The sequence below is a fragment of the Anolis carolinensis genome, unplaced genomic scaffold (assembly GCF_035594765.1).
Source record: "Anolis carolinensis isolate JA03-04 unplaced genomic scaffold, rAnoCar3.1.pri scaffold_13, whole genome shotgun sequence".
NCBI classification, from domain to species: domain Eukaryota; kingdom Metazoa; phylum Chordata; class Lepidosauria; order Squamata; family Dactyloidae; genus Anolis; species Anolis carolinensis.
The window spans coordinates 5264686-5286776 of record NW_026943824.1 but is presented as its reverse complement, the minus strand read 5'-3'; the positions used below and the strand labels follow the sequence as shown (position 1 = coordinate 5286776).

Genomic DNA, 22091 nt, shown 5'->3' with positions numbered 1-22091 from the left:
CTCTGGGGTGAGAAGGGCGGGGTAGAAATGCTGTAAGAAAAAAGAAATATATTCTTTCCTTCCTTCTCTTTCCCAGGCCTTTTACGGAAGAAATCTATCGCCAAAAGGCAAGGAAGAGCAAATAGCATCAAACTCTTCTGCGGAGGAGACTCTAAGCAAACGTCCAGCCTGCCTTTGCAAACCGTGCTGCAAAATGAACGGGGAAAGAAACAAAATCCAGCCGGACTCTTTCATTAGGCTTCCCCAAAACTCTTCCAAAGTTTCTTTCCAGCAGTTTCCAGCAGTTTCCAGCAGCTCCCATTATATCCTCATGAGCCTGAATGGGTGGAAAACATACTTGAGCTTGTGTTGTCGAAGCATTCTGTTCCAGAAGCATTCTCTCCTGACATTTCACCCACATCTATGGCAGAGGTTGTAAAGTTACCATCCTTGTGGAAGGCTTCTCTCATGTCCCCGCATGGAGCTGGAGCTGATAGAGGGAGCTCATCCGCCCTCTCCCCGCGTTGGATTCAGACCGTCAACCTTCAGGTCAGCAACCCAGCTTTCAGGTCAGCAGTCCTGCCGGCACAAGGGTTTATTATTATTATTATTATTATTATTATTATTATTATTATTAAACTTTATTTGTACCCCGTTAGCATCTCCCAAAGGACTCGATGCGGCTTACAAAGGCCAAGGCCTCAACACACAATATAACAATACAAAACAAAAAGCAAATTAAAAACAATTAAAACAGTATAAACAACAAGCAATAACAATACGCTAAAACACAATAGAACTGGGCCGGGCCAGAGTAATGGGTACAAGATTAAAAGTGCATGTTATTTACAACATTTATACTCCGCCCTTCTCACCCGAGGGGACTCAGGGCGGCCTACAAAAATTGTCGAAAATTTCATGCCCAAAAATGCAATCATAAAAGCAAAACAATACATACAAATCCATTAATAACATGGTTAAAATACATTATAAAAACCTTAAAAACATATATATATATAATTAATTCCATTCGTCCGAGATCCTCATGCTTCATCCTTAAATCAGTGGTTTAACCCACTGCGCCACCGGAGGCTCCTAGGGCGAGCTAACATCTGCCAAAAAAGGATTCCCCCATGCAGGAAGCAGCCAGGCTTTGAATCTGCAAGGCCATTCCATGCTAACCAAGGTGATCAATTGCAACATTCACAGACAAGAGTTCTTTCTCCCACCCTGGATATTACTCCACAGAGATATATAAACCCCACTTGCCTAGTTTCCAACAGACCTCACAACCTCTGAAGATAGATGTGGGCGAAACGTCAGGAGAGAATGCTTCTGGAACATAGCCATACAGCCCGGAAAACTCACAGCAACCCAATACATGAGCGTCTCAAGAAAAAGGAGAATGGGGCAAGAATAATACATGATTTGTATGCGAATGATCTCTTGCACCAAGATATGGACAAATAATGTACAGTAGAGTCTCACTTATCCAAGCATCGCTTATCCAAGGTTCTGGATTATCCAAGGTATTTTTGTAGTCAATGTTTTCAATACATCTTGATATTTTGGTGCTAAATTCGTAAATACAGTAATTACTACATAGCATTACTGTGTAGTGACCTACTTTTTCTGTCAAATTTGTTGTATAACATGATGTTTTGGTGCTTAATTTGTAAAATCATAACCTAATTTAATGTTTCATAGGCTTTTCCTTAATCTCTCCTTATTATCCAACATATTCGCTTATCCAACGTTTATGTTGGATAAGCGAAACTCTACTGTATATATAAACCCCACTTGCCTAGTTTCCAACAGACCTCACAACCTCTGAAGATAGATGTGGGCAGAACTTCAGGAGAGAATGCTTCTGGAACATGGCCGCACAGCCCGGAAAACTCACAGCAACCTAATAGTTGAGCATCTCAAGAAAAAGGAGAATGGGGTAAGAATAATCCATGATTTGTATGCGAATGATCTCTTGCACCAATGTGTATATATGAACATAATAATAATAATTAATAATAATAATAATAATACAGTCCTAGACACTTGGGAAGTGTTCGACTTGTGATTTTGTGATACGAAATCAAGCATATCTATCTTGTTTGCTGTGTCATACAACGTAGTCGTGTCAATAATAATAATGTACAACAGACAAATAATCAGTACAAGAAAACCGCACTACAAACTAGAGCTGACAACTGGCACATAATAATAATAATAATGTAGTTTCATTGCAAGGTGCCCTTGCATTTTTCGTATAGCGTTGTTTTTTGGGCGAAAGGTGGACACATTTTGATGATGGAAGAACGGAAGAACCATTATCAGAAAGCCAAGGCCTTTTTGCTTCTGTGTCTGGCGGTGCTATAAATTCTTTCCTATGTTTACTTTTTGCAAACAATAGTTTGGTTACACCGCTGTCGTGAAAATATTTTAAATTCCTCCCCAGGCTCATTGTTTCCAAACTCATCCCAATTGACCCAAATTCCTTCCACTGCCTCGCTTGACAGAAGTTAAATTTCCAAATTAACCCAGCGTTGGCTCAACAAAAGTACCAGGTGGCAAGAAAACTTGGGAAGTGTTTGACTTGTGATTTTGTGATACGAAATCCAGCATATCCATCTTGTTTGCTGTGTCATAAAATAATAATAATAATAATAATAATAATTAATAGTAATAATAATATACATCACATAGTCCTCAACACTTGGGAAGTGTTCGACTTGTGATTTTGTGAAACGAAATCCAACATATCTATCTTGTTTGCTGTGTCATACAATGTCATTGTATCAATAATAATAATAATAATAATAATAATATACATCACACAGTCCTAGACACTTGGGAAGTGTTCGACTTGTGATTTTGTGATACGAAATCCAGCATGTCTATCTTGTTCGCTGTGTCATACAATGTCATTGTGTCAAAAATAATAATAATAATATTATATATATATATATATATATATATATATATATATATATATATATATATCTCACAGTCCTAGACACTTGGGAACTGTTCGACTTGTGATTTTGTGATACGAAATCCAGCATATCCATCTTGTTTGCTGTGTCATAAAATAATAATAATAATTAATAATAATAATAATAATATACATCACATAGTCCTCAACACCTGGAAAGTGTTCGACTTGTGATTTTGTGATACGAAATCCAGCATATCTATCTTGTTTGCTGTGTCATACAATGTCATTGTGTCAATAATAATAATAATAATAATAATAATATACATCACACAGTCCTATACACTTGGGAAGTGTTCGACTTGTGATTTTGTGATATTATTATTATTTTATTGTATGACACAGCAAACAAGATAGATATGCTGGATTTTGTATCACAAAATCACAAGTTGAACACTTCCCAAGTGTCTAGGACTCTGTGATGTATATTATTATTATTATTATTATTATTATTATTATTATTATTATTATTGTATGACACAGCAAACAAGATAGATATGCTGGATTTCATTTCACAAAATCACAAGTCGAACCCTTCCCAAGTGTCTAGGACTGTGTGATGTATTTTTGGATGATGCTTGCAGATCCCAGTAGGGTGGCCTTTTGCAGTTGGCAGATCGTGATTTTGTCAATGTCTATTGTTTCCAAATGCCAGCTGAGATCTTTTGGCACGGCACCCAAAAGTATTATTATTATTATTATTATTATTATTATTTACCCATTTTTCTATTATTATGATTTTTCCTCTATTAATGAGATTCTAATTGTTGTTTTGAGCTTCCTAAAAACTCCCTTTTGCCCAATTTGTTTTTGAATGAAGGCAAGTCAAGATCCGAACCGCCTCTCGCCAGTTCTAGCCGGGCAATGGCTTGCAAAAGCAGCGGAGTGAGCCTGTTTGTGTTCTTAGAAATTGGCCAGGTAATTAATGACGACTTCTTTACAGCGAAGGGTCGATGGCAATTTAATCTCGGGCAGCCACAGGTCCGGGAAAAGGCTTCAATCCGGAGAGAAGAAAGATGCCCGCGAGGCGGCCGAGCGAGCGGCAAACTGCCCAGAACAAGACCGGCCCGGCTCTACCTTGGCATCTCTGGATGATTGACAGCGCTGCTGTTCATCTCCTTACACAATTTAGCCGATGGATGGATTATGCAAGGAGTGGGAAACAAAAAGGATTGAGCAACCAGCTAAACAATGAGATCATGCGAGAGAGAAACACAAGGAAGAGCCATGCTATGAGTTAAACCAGGTATGGGCAAAGTTGGGTCTCTCCGGGTGTTTTGGACTCCAACTCCCACCATTCCTTTTTTTAAAAAAAATGTTTTTATTAATTTATCAATCTAAATGTACAAGCTCACATTTTCCTCATTCTACAATATCTCAAACATATCACGTTGCATACAATCCAACAGCAATAAAATAAAATAAAATCAAGAACATCCCCAAGCATATTTCCCATCAGTCTTTTAACTTTTCCATTACAACTTCACTATACATCTCTCCACTACACACCCTTCATCTACCTATACATGTTTTATTATTATCAATATTACTATTATTAATTTATAATTCAAAATGTATAAGAATACATTCTTTCCTCATTTTACAGTATCCCAGACATATCACATTGTATGCAACCCAACAAAAAAGAAAAATCAGAATCAAAACATCTTTATGCATATTTCTTATTAGTTTTAGAGTTATCCATTACAACTTTACTACATATCTCTCTACTACACCCTTTTATCTACTTATACATGTTTTATTTATTATTATTATTATTATTATTATTTTATTATGACACAGCAAACAAGATAGATATGCTGGATTTCATATCACAAAATCACAAGTCGAACACTTCCCAAGTGTCTAGGACTGTGTGATGTATTTTCGGATGATGTGTGCAGATCCCAGCAGGGTGGCCTTTTGCAGTTGGCAGATCGTAATTTTGTCAATGTCTATTGTTTCCAAATGCTGGCTGAGATCTTTTGGCACGGCACCCAGTGTGCCCATCACCACCGGGACCACCTGCACTGGTTTCTGCCAGAGTCTTTGAAGTTCAATCTTGAGGTCCTGATAGCGGCTGAGTTTTTCCTGTTGTTTTTCGTCAATGCGACTGTCACCTGGGATGGCAACATCAATGATCCAAACCTTTTTCTTTTCCATGACTGTGATGTCTGGTGTGTTGTGTTCCAGAACTTTGTCAGTCTGGATTCGGAAGTCCCACAGTATCTTTGCATGCTCATTTTCCAAGACTTTTGCAGGTTTGTGATCCCACCAGTGCTTTGCTGCTGGGAGGTGGTACTTGAGGCATAAGTTCCAATGAATCATTTGGGCCACATAGTTGTGCCTCTGTTTGTAGTCTGTCTGTGCAATTTTCTTACAGCAGCTGAGGATATGATCAATGGTTTCGTCGGTTTCCTTGCACAGTCTGCATTTTGGGTCAACAGCTGATTTTTCGATCTTGGCCTTAATTGCATTTGTTATTATTATTATTATTGTTATTATTATTATTATTATTATCGTTATCGTTATTATTGTTATATCTTTTCCCCCTCTTCCCTTCCCCTTATTTTGTGCCACCTTCACCAGAACCAACCAAACTCATATTGTTTCGATGCAACCTAGAATCACATTGGCCTTTTTCGCTGCTGCATCACACTGTTGGCTCATGCTCCACTAAACGGCCCACATCTCTGTTTTCAAGCTAAGTGTCACTTTTTCCACATCTAGGCATTTCATTTTTTTCTCCTACTTTAGCTTTACGCTCAGTTTCTGTTCACATTGGCTTTTCTGTAGTTTCTCGAGAAAGAGCCACATGGCTCGGACCGTGGTACAAATTCGAGGGAATCAACCCTTATATATTTCCCATGGAGAGCCCAGACCGTAAACATCCCCAGGTGGCTCCTCCCTCACCTGTGCTCAGAAACGTTTCCACCTGTGTGTCTTGCGTGGGCCACGTGTTTGGCGTTTGTTTTGCTCCAAAAGAACCCCAAGTCACATCCGTGGCTCCGTCCCAAACGGGCATCGAGTCCTTATTTAGGGAGGTGCCCAATTGGGCAGAAAGGAAAGGCTATCTAGTGCCATCTTTGGCAAATATCAGAGGGCATCCCAAGGGTTCTGTGGAATGAAAACAGCAAAAGGAAAAGTAAACACAAGCTCACGGCTGCGAGAGAGATGGAGAAGGCAGCAACGGAGGATGCTTTGAAAATGTCCAAGAGCTGGAGCATCAGGAAAAAGCACAATGTATCTTTCAAATATGGAAACTATAAAGGACAATATTGACACGACAACATTGTATGACACAGCAAACAAGATAGACATGCTGGATTTCGTATCACAAAATCACAAGTCGAACACTTCCCAAGTGTAGTGCTGTGTGATGTATTATTATTATTATTATTATTATTATTATTATTATTATTATTATTATTGACACAGCAAACAAGATAGATATGCTGGATTTCGTATCACAAAATCACAAGTTGAACATTTCCCAAGTATCTAGGACTGTGTGATGTATTTATTATTATTATTATTATTATTATTATTATTATTATTATTATTATTATTATTATTATTGACCCAGCAAACAGGATAGACATGCTTGATTTCGTTTCACAAAACCACAAGTCGAACACTTCCCAAGTGTCTAGGATTGTGTGATGTATATTATTATTATTATTATTATTGACATAACGACATTGTATGACACAGCAAACAAGATAGATATGCTGGATTTCGTATCACAAAATCGTAAGTCGAACACTTCCCAAGCATTTAGGACTGTTATGTTTATTATTATTATTATTATTATTATTATTATTATTATTATTATTATTGACACAATGACATTGTATGACACAGCAAACAAGACAGATATGCTGGATTTCGTATCACAAAATCACAAGTCGAACACTTCCCAAGTGTCTAGGACTGTGATGTATTTTCGGATGATGTGTGCAGATCCCAGTCGGGTGGCCTTTTGCAGTTGGCAGATCGTAATTTTGTCAATGTCTATTGTTTCCAAATGCCGGCTGAGATCTTTTGGCACGGCACCCAGTGTGCCCATCACCACCAGGACCAGAGTCTTTGACGTTCAGTCTTGAGGTCCTGAGAGCGGCTGAGTTTTTCCTGTTGTTTTTCGTCAATGCGACTGTCACCTGGGATGGCGACATCAATGATCCAAACCTTTTTCTTTTCCACAACTGTGATATCTGGTGTGTTGTGTTCCAGAACTTTGTCAGTCTGGATTCGGAAGTCCCACAGTATCTTTGCGTGCTCGTTTTCCAGTACTTTTGCAGGTTTGTGATCCCACCAGTTCTTTGCTGCTGGGAGGTGGTACTTGAGGCATAAGTTCCAATGAATCATTTGGGCCACATAGTTGTGCTTCTGTTTGTAGTCTGTCTGTGCAATTTTCTTACAGCAGCTGGGGATATGATCAATAGTTTCGTCGGTTTCCTTGCAGAGTCTGCATTTTGGGTCATGAGCTGATTTTTCGATCTTGGCCTGAATGGCCTTTGTCCTGATGTCTTGCTCCTGGGCTGCAAGCATCAGGCCTTCTGTCTCCTTCTTCAGTGTCCCATTCTTCAGTGAACCATAGCCAAGTCTTCTCCTTATCAGCTTTTCCTTCAATTTTGTCAAGGAACTTTCCATGCAATGTTTTGTTGTGCCAGCTGTCAGCTCTAGTTTGTAGTGCGGTTTTCTTGTACTGGTTTTTTGTCTGCTGTGCTTTGAGGAGTTTCTGATTTTTCACTTCAATCAAAGCAGGTTCTTCACTTTGCTTTACATATTCTGCCAGGGCATGTTCTTCTTCTCTGACTGCTTGTTTGACTTGCAAGAGTCCTCTGCCCCCTGATCTTCTAGGCAGATATAGCCAGTCAACATCACTGCCAGGGTGCAGGGAATGATGAATGGTCATAAGTTTTCTTGTTTTTCTGTCCAAATTGTCCAATAATAATAATAATAATAATAATAATAATAATAATAATAATAATAATAATAATATTTCTTGTGGCCATGCCATTGGAAACAGGCCTTGGTTAGTTAGCATCAAGCAGCACGTGAGGATGGTTCTGCCCCGTGCCTTTGTTTACCCAATGTCGTATTTATTGCTGCCACAATATTCCCGGTATTCCTTTCCTGGAACTTTAAAATGCTGCTTTATTTCCTCGGCGTGTTTATAAAGAAAGGTTATGAGTCACCCAGAGATTTCACTTTTGGAGATTTGGATATAAATATTTTATTGCCTCCTGGGCAATAAAGTCCAGCTTTGAGGAATAATTTGTGTGCAAAGCAAAGGTGAGCAAAAGGAGACACCAATCATGGTCATTCGGATATTTAAGGCTTCTCTAATGTAAGCCAATGCATCCGCTCCGTTTTTTAGTCCGAATTTTGAACGCACCATTCAATATGCAGTTCATATTCTGCAGATAGTTTGTGTTTACCTGCTCCTGGCCTTTCTCTCTCTTTCTTCTAATTGGCATTTGGGCCTCAAATGTGTTTGCTTTTCCATGTAAACCAAGAGCTGCCATAACGAAAGGAACCCACCTCCCCCAACACTGCAAATAGACTAAAACCACGTGTGAAAACAAAGCTGAGTTGACAGAGGAGAAAAGAGAGAGTTGAGTGGAAAGATTGCTCCAATGGAAGTGGGAAACCGAGTTCAAATTCTCCTCCACTGCAAGTTTCTCTCATGTCCCCGCATGGGAAGCTAGGGCTGACAGATGGGAGCTCACCCCGTCTTGCAGCTTCGAACTGGCAGCAGTTCAGCTGGCACAGGAAGACAGTGAAAATGGTGACAATGAACATGATGATAATGATCATGGAAGAGGAAGAAGAAGCTGATAATTATGATGATGTTGATGATGATGATGACCACCATGATGGTGATAATGAACATGATGATGATGATCTTGGAAGAAGAAGCTGATCATGAAAGTGATAATGATGGAACAGGAGGACCGATGAAAGAGGAGGAAAAGGAGGAAGGCGACAATGAAAGTGATGATGATGATGATGATGACCATGATGGTGATAATGAACATGATGATGATGATGGTCGTAGAAGAAAAGGAGGAAGAAGCTGATCATGAAAGTGATTATGATGGAACAGAAGAACCGATGAAAGAGGAGGAAAAGGAGGAAGACGACCATGAAAGTGATGTTGTTGATGATGATGATGATGATAATGAATGTGATGATGATGATCATGGAAGAGAAGGAGTACGAAGAAGAAGATGATGATGGAAGGGGAGAAGAAGGAGGAAGATGATGACGATGAAAGTGATGATTATGAGGGAAGAGGAGGAAGAGGAAGCTGATAATGAAGTTGGTGATGATGAAGATGGAAGAGAAGAATATGAAGATGATGATGACCATGTAAGACGAAGAGGAGCAGATGAAGGACAGCAGGATGTGTCTGTATCATGACTTTCTTGGTGGTGGCACTCCATCCCTTAACACAGTGGTTCTCAACCTGTGGGTCCCCAGGTGTTTTGGCCTACAACTCCCAGAAATCCCAGCCAGTTTACCAGATGTTAGTGTTGGAGACTAGCCCGGAGGTGAAGTCAAGGAGAGAATTCCAGGAAAGCAATAAAGCAAGCCTTTTATTGTTATCACAGTTGATGATAAGGCAAAACAGTGGGTCCGTACCATGCAAATGGCCATCACAACATGTGCATAGCAAACAAAGAATTTATATCTCGACTTATCTACAATTGACCAATGGCTGAGGGTCTTCCTCACCTTCCACACCTACTTGGCACAAGTGATGCCAATGACCTAACTTGTTTATTCTGAGCTTTCTTCTCACTTTGGAACTTCCTGGAGAAAGGCACCAGCTCACAGGACAGCACAGGCAAAGCTACATAGGCAATAGTTTACTATTTTTCTGGCTTATGGTCCCTGTATTAGGATTTCTGGGAGTTGAAGGCCAAAACATCTGGGGATCCCAGGTTAAGAAGCACTACCTTGACAGAAATCCCAATCACAAAGGACAATCCAGCCATCCTTGGGACTGAGGTTTGCTTAGAACCGCAAAGATGTCACTAGTTGGAAAATCTAGAGCAGTGATGGCCAACCTATGACACGCGTGTCAGCACTGACACGCCTAGCCATTTTTGCTGACACGCTGCCGCATGCAGATTGATTGGATGACTAATGCCTTTTGTGGCCAAATTTAGTGTGATTTGGTCCAGTGGGTCCATGGGAATTATGCACATTACACACACACACACACACATATATATATAATCATTCTATTATTATTCTATTATTATTGTAGTATATTATTATATTATTACTATTATTTATTTCTTTATTTATTTATTTACAGCATTTATATTCCGCTCTTCTCACCCCGAAGGGGACTCAGGGCGGATCACATTACACATATAGACAAACATTCAGTGCCTTTTAACATAGAACAAAGACAGACAAACATAGGCTCCTAGCAGGCCTCGAACTCATGACCTCCTGGTCAGAGTGATTCATTGCAGTGATTCATTGCAGCTGCTCTCCAGCCTGCGCCACAGCCTGAGTACATTGTATTTTTTAAGCAGAGGCTTTTAAGCAGAGGTTGTATGGCCATCTGTCGGGGGTGCTTTGAATGCGATTTCCTGCTTCTTAGCAGGGGGTTGGACTGGATGGCCCATGAGGTCTCATCCAACTCTACTATTCTATGATTCTATGATTCATAACTACAGTAGAGTCTCACTTATCCAACATAAACGGGCCGGCAGAATGTTGGATAAGCGAATATGTTGGATAATAAGAAGAGATTAAGAAAAAGCCTATTAAACATCAAAATAGGTTATGTTTTTTACAAATTAAGCACCAAAACATCATGTTATACAACAAATTTGATAGAAAAAGTAGTTCAATATACAGTAATGCTACGTAGTAATTACTATATTTATGAATTTAGCACAAAAATATCATGATGTATTGAAAACATTGACTACAAAAATGCGTTGGATAATCCAGAACGTTGGATAAGTGAGACTCTACTGTACATTGAAACTACAATAGAGAGAAATCAGCGTGGAAACTGCAAGAGGTGCCATAGATTGTTGTACATGGAAATAAGGGTAGTAAATAGTTTTTGATTTATTAAATAAAGTTATATATTACAATTATATATTTTTGTTATTTAAACTATATATATTGTGAAATTATGGTTTTCTCTCTCTTGAAGTGACACACCACCCGAGTCATGCTAGGTTTTTTGGTGAATTTTGACACACCAAGTGCAAAAGGTTGCCCATCATTGACCTAGACCTTGGTGGTCCATAGAAGCCAATGGGCCACCAAAGGACAGTGTCTGGGTCTCAATGGTCACCTCTGGCCTACATTTCACAGCGATATGTGCAGAAGCAGAAGCTGTCTCTGGTTACCGCTGACATTTTCCCTCTAATCCCGGCTTCTTTTAAAGGTGTTAGTAAGGTGCCGCCTCTCCAGGTACAGCACCAGGACATGTTAATGCTTTCTCCTCATCAGCGGACAAACACCAAACCGTCCTCTTTCATTTTCCCTCTCGTCTCCCAACCCACCGGGGTCCTGTTTCTACACACGATGTTCCCAACCGACGGGCGTCCCAGCCGCCGTCTCGCTAGGTGACAAGAATGTGAACCGCGGATGGGCTCAGAACATCCAGTGCATCTCTTCGGCAGCCGGGCCCAGGAGCGCCACAGACGACCCTGGAGTTACAAAACAAAGAGCCGGAGAACATGTGCGCCCCGAGACAGAGCCACGTGCCGTGAGGACCACAAGGCCCAGCGCCCAAAACATCAACACGGATGTCCTTTCCTTCAGCCCGGTTCCCTTTTGGCACTTGGAAATAGCTTTTCTTAGAACAATGATGGGCAACCTTTTGCGCTTGGTGTGTCAAAATTCACCAAAAAACCTAGCATGACTTGGGTGGTGTGTCACCATAATTTCACAATATATATAGTTTAAATAACAAAAATATATAATTGTAATATATAACTGTATTCAATAAATCAAAAACTATTTACTACCATTATTTCCATGCACAACGATCTATGGAACCTCTTGCAGTTTCCACGCTGATTTCTCTCTATTCTAGTTTCAATGTAGTCATGAATAATGAATAATATAATAATAATATAATAGTAATAATATAATAATACAGTAGAGTCTCACTTATCCAACATAAACGGGCCGGCAGAATGTTGGATAAGCGAATATGTTGGATAATAAGAAGAGATTAAGAAAAAGCCTATTAAACCTCAAAATAGGTTATGTTTTTACAAATTAAGCACCAAAACATCATGTTATACAACAAATTTGATAGAAAAAGTAGTTCAATATACAGTAATGCTACGTAGTAATTACTATATTTATGAATTTAGCACAAAAATATCATGATGTATTGAAAACATTGACTACAAAAATGCGTTGGATAATCCAGAACGTTGGATAAGCGAGTGTTGGATAAGTGAGACTCTACTGTATACTACAATAATAATAGAATAATAACAGAATGATATTATATATATATAAATGTAACGTGCATCATTCCCATGGATTGTCTGGATTTCCCCTGTTTTCAGAGTTTGTTCTTTATTTACTGTACTGATTTTAGAGTTTTTAAATACAGTAGAATCTCACTTATCCAACATAAACTCGCCGGCAGAACGTTGGATAAATGAATATGTTGGATAATAAGGAGAGATTAAGGAGAAGCCTATTAAACACCAAATTAGGTTATGATTTTACAAATTAAGCACCCAAACATCAGGTTATTCAACAAATTTGACAGAAAAAGTAGTTCAATACACAGCAATGCTACATAGTAATTTCTGTATTTATGAATTTAGCACCAAAACATCACGATGTATTGAAAACATTGACTACAAAAATGCGTTGGATAATCCAGAATGTTGGATAAGCGAGTGTTGGATACGTGAGACTCTACTGTACTTATAGCCAGATTTTGTTCATTTCCATGGGTTTTTTTCCCTTTCGAAATGGTCCACATGCTTGTAGATTTCATTGGCCTCTCTCAGTAGTCTGACATGTAGTCTCGCAACAAAGGCTTCCCTCATGCAGAAAGCAGCCAGGCCTTGAAGCTGCAAGGCCATTCAGTGCCAATCAAGGTGGCCAGTGGCAACATTCACACTCGCCTCAAGCAGACAAGAGTTCTTTCTCCTAGCCTGGACATCACTCCACAGATATATCAACCTCACTTGACTATTTTCCAGCAGACCTCACAACCTTTGAGGATGACTGCCATAGATGCAGGCAAAACGTCAGAAGAGAATGCTTCTGGAACATGGCCAGACAGCCCAGAAGACTCACAGCAACCCAGTGATTCTGGCCATGAAAGCTTTCGACAACACAATTTCTCCTTACTTACTTCCTCCCCTCAATCTCACCTTCCTCTCTTCCCCCCTTCCATATTTCCTTCCTTCTTTCTTTTCTTCCTTCCTTCCATCTGTCTCTCCCTTCTTTCCTTCCTTCTCTCCTTCCATTCTTCCTTCCTTCCTTCTATTCCTTCTTTCCATTTTTCCTTCCTTTTCTTTCCTCCTTCCTTCCCTCTGTCTTCCTTTCTTTCCTTCCTTCTTTCCCTCAATCTCACCTTCCTTTTCTCTCTTCCATCTTTTCTTCTTTCCTTTCCTCCTTCCTTCTCTCTGTCTCTCCCTTCTTTCCTTTATTCTCTCCTTCCATTCTTCCTTCTATTCCTTCTTTCCATCTTTCCTTCCTTCCTTCTTTTCCTCCTTCCTTCTCTCTGTCTCCCCTTCTTTCCTTTCTTCTCTCCTTCCATTCTTCCTTCCTTCTATGCCTTCTTTCCATCTTCCTTCCTTCTTTCCTCCCTTATTTCCTTCCTTCTTTCCTCCCTTCTTTCCTTCCTTCTTTCCTTTCCTCCTTCCTTCTCTCTGTCTTCCCTTCTTTCCTTTCTTCTTTTCCTGCTTCTTAGCGGGGGGTTGGACTGGATGGCCCATGAGGTCTCTTCCAACTCTAGTATTCTATGATTCTATGATTCTCTCCTTCCATTCTTCCTTCCTTCCTTCTATTCCTTCTTTCCATCTTCCTTCCTTCCTTTCTTCCCTCCCTTCCATCTTTCCTTCCTTCTTTCCTTTCCTCCTTCCTTCCCTCTGTCTCCCCTTCTTTCCTTCCTTCCTTCTTTCCATCTTCCTTCTATTCCTTCCTTCCTTCCTCCCTCCATGCTCCCAAATGCTCTAGACTGGACTACTGTAATGCGCTCTACGTGGGGCTTCCCTTGAAGACGGCCCGGAAACTACAATTGGTTCAGCGTTCGGCGGCCAGATTAATAACAGGGGCGAGCTACAGGGAACGATCTACTCCCCTGTTTAAGGAGCTCCACTGGCTGCCGTTCACTTTCCGGTCCCAATTCAAGGTGCAGACCATCATCTATAAAGCCCTAAACGGTTTGGGACCCGCCTACCTTCGTGACCGTATCTCCTACCATAAACCTGCCCGATCCCTTCGTTCATCCGGGGAGGCCCTCCTTTCGCCACTGCCTTTGTCCCAGGCCCGTCTTGTGGGAACGAGGGAGAGGGCCTTTTCTGCTGTGGCCCCCCGACTGTGGAACTCACTACCCACTGAGATCAGGCAAGCCCCCACCTTGTTAGCCTTTAAGAAGGATCTAAAAACATGGCTTTTCCGATGTGCCTTTGGGGAGTAAATGTTATATACCTCTTTGGTTATTCCCCTTGGATTCTATCCTTTAGACTGCTCCACCATTTTATATCCCTGTTCCCTTTATTCGTATACCTCTCTCCCCCGAGTTTTTAATTAAGTGTTCATGTGGCCCGCCCTGTTTTTTACTGTTTTCTCTGATTTGTGCTGTAATGTATCTGATTATTTTTGCACTGTTATATTGTGTTATGATATGTTGTTTTATTTTGTTATATTGTATGGTGTCTGGGCATGGCCCCATGTAAGCCGCCCCGAGTCCCCGTTGGGGAGATGGTGGCGGGGTATAAATAAAGTTTTATTATTATTATTATTATTATTAAATGGCACATCTGATGATCCCTGTCCCTTGTGCCATCGCACACTGAGACCTGGTAGTGAAACTAAACCTGTGGCTCCAAAGCCTCGGTGACCTCGCTTGCAAACACGGAGTGCTTCTTCCAAGGTTGGGGCTGTGATGCCAAATGCTCTCCCACTCTGAAAGAGAGGATCCCAAAGGTCACGCTCTCCCTTTTCCGAGAGCCATCCCTGGAATCCCATCACAAAGGAAGCCGTGGAGTGACGCCATCGGGGCGGATTACGTGTGCCGTTGCACCAAACCAAACACGAAAGCCTTTTGACCGGGCCGCATTCCTAGTGGGTGCCCTGACCGCTGGGCTTTCCCTCAAGGCCTTTGGGTTCTTCTTGCAGGTCGATAACAATGAATCACACGCACACATCTGTGGGTTGGCCATGGACATCTGTTCGGGTGCCAGCATGCCAAATGGCTCCACTTTGGGCCAAATCTCCCCCGCATAAAAGACCGATCCTGAGTCACTTCACGCACTACTATTTTCATTTCCTTTGGATCCTGCACAGAGTGAGCAATGCATTCCGGTTTATATTAGGAGCGCTGAAATAGTGGTGTTTGGAGACCAACTTGGTCTAGATCAATAATGCATCATATAATATAATATTACATCGCGGCTCGGTCTGCCTGCTTCCCTGCTGACACTCTCAAATCACAAGATGATAATTGCTTTCTGACAAGTTTATGATCGGCGGCGTGATGAATTCCTGAGCCAATTTCGCTCTCTCTCTGGATGAAAAATGTTTGCCGCCTCCAAACGGTTTTTCATAAAGGCCCGGAGCCGTAAATGAAAGAGACAAGGCGTTCCCAAATTCATATGATGATCGTTCCCATTTGAAACAACAAGAGATGAATTGATCCAGATATATAACCAAAGAGACTACACTGTCGAATTAATGCAGATTGAAAACATCTACACTGCCTTGATTCCTGGGAGTTGTTGTTTGGCAAAGCAGGCTCCAAACATTGCCATACTACAACTCCTGAGATGCCATAACACTGAGCCAGCGCAGTACAAATGGTGCCAAACTGCATTAGTTTGACAGTGTAGATGCACCCTTCAATACTAGTTAAGCCTGGGAGAGAAATTAATAGTCAGTCCCATTACCCCCCCTATTGATTTACTCATATTTGCATGTTTTCAAACTGTTAGGTTGGCAGAAGCTAGGGCTAACTGCGGGAGCTCACCGTCTCCCAGGATTCGAACCTCCAACTTTTCGGTCAGCAAGTTCAGCAGCTCAGTGGTTTAACCCGCTATACCATTGGGGGCTCCAATAATAATAATAATAATAATAATAATAATAATAATAATAATAATAATAATAATGGCAAAGCATTCTGGTAATTGGATGTTGTTTCCTTGCTCCAAAGCACCAAGCATCTACACTGCAGAATGAATGCAGTTTGGCACCACTTTAACTGTGATTTCTCAAAACTATGGACTAATGGAAGTTGCAGTTTGGAAAAGCAGCATTACTCTTGTGGCAGTGAAGGCTCAAGACCTTTGAAAACTACCTCTCCCATGATTCTATAGCAGTATCAGACTGGAACATGGGTTCGAATTTCCCTTTGGCCTCCTTCTATCTACCTTAAGAACCGATGTCAGAGTGAGTCTTGGGTTCGGATCCCCATTTGGCTTCCTTCTGCCTTCCTCACAAACCATTACTGTGCATTATCGAGTCGTGTGATAACATTGGTTCCCTTTTTTCCTGATCTTGGTTAGAAATATATTTTTTTATTATTATTATTATTATTATTATTATTATTATTATTTTATTTTATTACACAGCAAACAAGATAGACATACTGGATTTTGTTTAGGACTGTGTGATGTATTATTATTATTATTATTATTATTATTATTATTATTATTATTATTGACACAAGGACGTTGTATGACACAGCAAACAAGATAGATATGCTGGATTTCGTTTCACAAAATCACAAGTCGAACACTTCCCAAGTGTCTAGGACTGTGTGATGTATTTTTGGATTGAGATCCCAGCAAAGTGGCCTTTTGCAGTTGGCAGGTCGTGATTTTGTCAATGTCTATTGTTTCCAAATGCCGGCTGAGATCTTTTGGCATGGACCTAATGTGCCCATCACCACTGGGACCACCTGTACTGGTTTCTGCCAGAGTCTTTGAAGTTCAGTCTTGAGGTCCTGATAGCGGCTGAGTTTTTCCTGTTGTTTTTCGTCAATGCGACTGTCACCTGGGATGGCGACATCAATGATCCAAACCTTTTTCTTTTCCGCAACTGTGATGTCTGGTGTGTTGTGTTCCAGAACTTTGTCAGTCTGGATTCGGAAGTCCCACAATATCTTTGCGTGCTCATTTTCCAATACTTTTGCAGGTTTGTGATCCCACCAGTTCTTTGCTGCTGGGAGGTGGTACTTGAGGCATAAGTTCCAATGAATCATTTGGGCCACATGGTTGTGCCTCTGTTTGTAGTCTGTCTGTGCGATTTTCTTACAGCAGCTGAGGATATGATCCATGGTTTCGTTGGTTTCCTTGCACAGTCTGCAATTTGGGTCATCAGCTGATTTTTCAATCTTGGCCTTAATTGCCTTTGTCCTGATGTCTTGCTCCTGGGCTGCAAGGATCAGGCCTTCTGTCTCCTTCTTCAGGGTCCCATTCGTGAGCCAGAGCCAGGTCTTCTCCTTATCAGCTTTTCCTTCAATTTTGTCAAGGAACTTCCCATGCAATGTTTTGTTGTGCCAGCTGTCAGCTCTAGTTTGTAGTGCGGTTTTCTTGTACTGGTTTTTCTGATTTTTGACTTCAATCAAAGCAGGTTCTTCACTTTGCTTTACATATTCTGCTTGTTCTCTCCACAAGGAGATTCAAAGCGGCTCTTCCTAATATTTCCTTTGCTGCACTTCTGGCCTTTTGAGATTTGGTTTTGCCTTCTCAATATATACCCATAAATAAACAAATACACATTTTGCAAGAAAAACACTTGGAAAATTCAGACATGTGCCCTTTAGTGCTCCGTAGTGGTGGAGCGATGCATTGCAACAACTATCTTTGATTCAATTAACATCAGAATTGTCCTTTATTTCTATCTGGCTGACCTTTATTTATTCTGAACAAGAGTCATTATCTCTTGAAAGCACACACCAGATGCCAGGGATAAATTTATGGCATTTATATATATATATATCAATCAGCCGGCAAAGAAACACCGTTCTGGCATCGCCTTATTGTTCTTCTATTACACTGCCGTGCACAAATGTACAACGCAGCCTCAAAATGGAATATTGTGTACCGAGCTGCATGTCTTGGCAGGAAAACAGATATATTAAATCTGCAGGAAAGGGCAACCGAAATGAGCAAAGGTCTGATACGACTCCATGAAGTCTCCAAGGTTTGGGGCATTTCTTTCTTCATTGAAATGAAGGATTTGCAGTTCGAGAATACCTAGAAAAGGCCTAGAAGATATAAATTAAAATGCAGATATTGGAGTCATATAATACTCAAGTTGTCAACAGATAAATTTTCCTTTTCCCCTTTTGCATAATATTATAACCCTGTGACATTAACAGTCATAATATTAGAATATTTACATCCAAACAATGGAAATTCACAAGGCTGCGTGGCTAGTTGTTTACTCTAGATGGGAAATATCTTAGGATAAAGGCAAAGGATAATGTCCTCTGACATTAAGTTGGGTCTGACTCTGGAGCAGGTGTTGTCCATAGACACCTCCAAGGCCGTGTGGCCGGCATAACTGCATGGAGCCCCGTTACCTTCCTGCCAGAGCAGTACCTATTCATCTACTCACATTGGCATGTTTCGAACTGGTTAGCAGAAGCTGGGGCTAACAGCGGGAGCTCACTCCACTCCCCGGATTCGAACCTGTGACCTCTTTGGTCTGCAAGTTCAACAGCTCAGCGCTTTAACATGCTGCGGCACCGGAAGCATTAGAATATTGATATCCAATAGGACTAAACAATGGAAATTCACAAGGATGCATAGCTAGTTGTTTATTCTAGATGGGAAATATCTTGGCTAATGGTTTTCAATGGTTACCAATGAGCTCCAGACCTTGGAAACTACAACTCCCAGTATCCCCAGGATTCGAACCGGTGACCTCTTTGGTCTGCAAGTTCAGCAGCTCAGCGCTTTAATACGCTGTGGCACCAGAAGCATTAGAATATTGATATCCAATTGGACTAAACAATGGAAATTCACAAGGATGCATAGCTAGTTGTTTACTCTAGGTTGGAAATATCTTGGATAATGGTCGGCAATGGCTACCAATGAGCTCCAGACCTTGGAAACTACAACTCCCAGTATCCTCAGGTCTGTAGATGTAGGGATATTGTGATCCAAAAAGGGAATCTTGTCATGTTTTGGGATCAAATATCAGAAGTCCAGTTCTGGGTGCCATGACTTTGTGTCTTGTTATGACTTTGATTTGGTGTGATTCTGGTGTCTTTTGGGATAATTTGTGTCCAAAACCAGTTTGGGTTTCCCAGAAGGATAGTTAAAATAGGTTCCCAGAAAGTATTCCAGCATTTGCTTATGCCTTCTGCCTCTCATCTTCTGACTAACCCTTCTGATGAATTAGTACAGTAGAAGAAAGCTTTTTTTGGAATGCAGCTTCCAGATCCCAAACTCCAAAAATAGTTTCTTCCTCCTAAGTTTGGTCACTTTCCTTGGGTTCCAGGTTCAAGAGCCCTGTTTCCCTCCAGCATTGAAGCAAAGGCACAATACAAAGAATAGAAGTCAAAGGAAATGTTATTGTGTTGCCCAGAAGAAGACTAAGCCGGCCAGCTGCAGAAAAATAGGGCATGGCGTCAGCAAAGAATAAATATATATAATAGGGCCGGCTGGGCTAGGATGATGCTCTGGGTTCCAGAGCAATGTTTAGCATTGCTTGGTTATGGAAAGCTTCTCTAGGTCATTTAGTTTCCCCTTTTAAAAGGAACGACGGTTTCTTAGAATTTTCCTGGCCGTACAAAAGCCTCTTTTAAGAGCTTTACCTGCATGTGATTTATTGCTGGGATCCAAACACAAAAGGAACATAAAAGCACATCAAGCGTATTGGACGATGGAGAAATAAAGTCAATTATTGTCTCGGGTGGGAAAATGTATACGAATGGCCCGACTGGGTAGTAACGTTGGCTGCTCTATTTTAGGCAGCAAAATGTGATGAGAAGCCTCTATGGCAGGCATGGACAAACTTCGGCCTTCCGGGTGCTTTGGACTTCAACTCCCACCATTCCTAACAGCCTCAGGCCCCTACAGATATATATATATACTAGCTGTGCCCGGCGTTGCTGTGGCATTTTCTGGTGGTGTTGGTGAGAAATTGTTGAGGTAGTGGTGGTATTGAATGTCTGTTGTATGGTTGTCTTTATGTTTAGTATGCACACTGAAGTGGATTATATGGCAGTGTGGAGTCAAGATAATCCAGTTCAAAGCAGATAATATAAGATTCTAAATGGGTTATATAGCTGTATGGAAGGGCCTTGGGTCTACACTGCCATATAATCCAGTTAAAATCTGATAATCTGTGGAAGAGGCCTAAGTGAGGCCTAACTGTGCCTGTCCCCTGGGCTGAGTAGGTTGCTAGGAGACCAAGTGGGCAGAGCTTAGCCTTCAAACCGGCAGCAATTGGATAAAAACTATTATTCCTCTTCCTGTAATTAGGACTTTATTTTTCTTTTCTTTTTGTTGTATCAACCTAGAGCCGCGAATGATGGGTTGTGTTGTCAAATTTCGAGGTTGGGGGGCCTGTAGTTTTGTTGTTTTGTCCGCTGCCCTGATGCCATCACTCTTTTATATATAGAGATATATGCCTCGGGTTTATATATCTGTGGAAGGTCCATGGTGGGAGAAAGAACTCTTTGTCTGTTGGAGGCCAGTGTGAATGTTGTAATTAGGTGGAATCTCTTTTCCTGCAGGAAAATTCTAGACAGAGCCAGCTAACACCTCCCAACAAAGGATTCCCCCAGGCAGGAAGCAGCCAGGCTTTGAAGCTGCAAGGCCATTCAGTGTCAATCAAGGTGGCCAATGGCAACATTCACACTTGCCTCAAATAGCCAAGAGTTCTGTTTCCCACTCTAGACATTCCATGTGGCGCAGGCAGGAGTAAACCAGCTGCAATCAGCTGCAATGAATCACTCTGACCAGGAGGTCATGAGTTCGAGGCCCGCTCGGAGCCTATGTTTGTCTTGTCTTTGTTCTATGTTAAAAGGCATTGAATGTTTGCCTATATGTATATAATGTGATCCGCCCTGAGTCCCCTTCGGGGTGAGAAGGGCGGAATATAAATACTGTAAATAAATAAATAAACCCCACTTGCCTAGTTTCCAACAAACCTCACAACCCCTGAGGATGCCTGCCATAGAAGTGGGCGAAATGTCAGGAGAGAATGCTTCTGGGACGTGGCCACACAGCCCAGAAAACTCACAACAACCTAATTATACCTAATGTTGGGTGGAATCTCTTTCCCTGTCCTCTGAATCCATGGCTTCATTCCCTTGTCTCTGGAGCTGCAGGAAACAAGTTTGCTCCTTCCTCAATGTGACATCTTTTCCAATATTTAAACATGGCTCTCATGGCTCCTTCTCTCAGTCATCTTTCTCCTGCAGAATTCTGGGGTTTGCAGTTTGGTGAGGCTCAGGACCCTTCTGTCTGAGCTCTTTAAAACCTCCTCCATAAAGTGGATTTAAAGTGGATCCAAGCTCTAGTGTGATGAGGTCCAAAATGGTCCATCTTCTTGGACTGCTTTGCCCAGAACTGGACACAGAGTGATTCCAGTTGAGGTCTGGCCAAAACAAGAAGAGAGTGGGTCTGTGTCTTGTCTTCTCTCTATTGACACTACACCTCAATCCTTAAGGAGCCCATTCTTGGCTTTAGAGAGAGCTGGGTCACAACACACGAAAATGAACACAAAACATGAAAATAAACTCGAGAGAAGTAGCCAAGAGAAGGGAGAAGCTAGCCAAGGCGCAGCCAAAGCTGTGCGCTTTTACGCACCAAGCGGCCGGCCAGGAAAGCGCGCTTGTATTGACACTACATCTCAATCTGTAAGCAGCCCACTCTTGTCTTTAGAAAGAGCTGGGTCACAACACACAAAAATGAAC

General features: G+C 41.2%; 1 protein-coding gene across 4 annotated transcripts in view; it reads left to right on the top strand.

The window, feature by feature from the left end:
• Nucleotides 1-2033, top strand: part of pemt (phosphatidylethanolamine N-methyltransferase) — a 58969-nt gene extending 56936 nt beyond the window's left edge. For all 4 annotated transcript variants that reach the window (XM_062964166.1, XM_062964165.1, XM_062964164.1 and 1 more), the window contains one exon: nt 77-2033. In XM_062964166.1, coding sequence (XP_062820236.1) covers nt 77-125 — 49 coding nt within the window. In that variant the 3' untranslated portion in view covers nt 126-2033. The remainder of the gene's footprint in view (nt 1-76) is intronic.
• Nucleotides 2034-22091: the final 20058 nt, after the last annotated feature.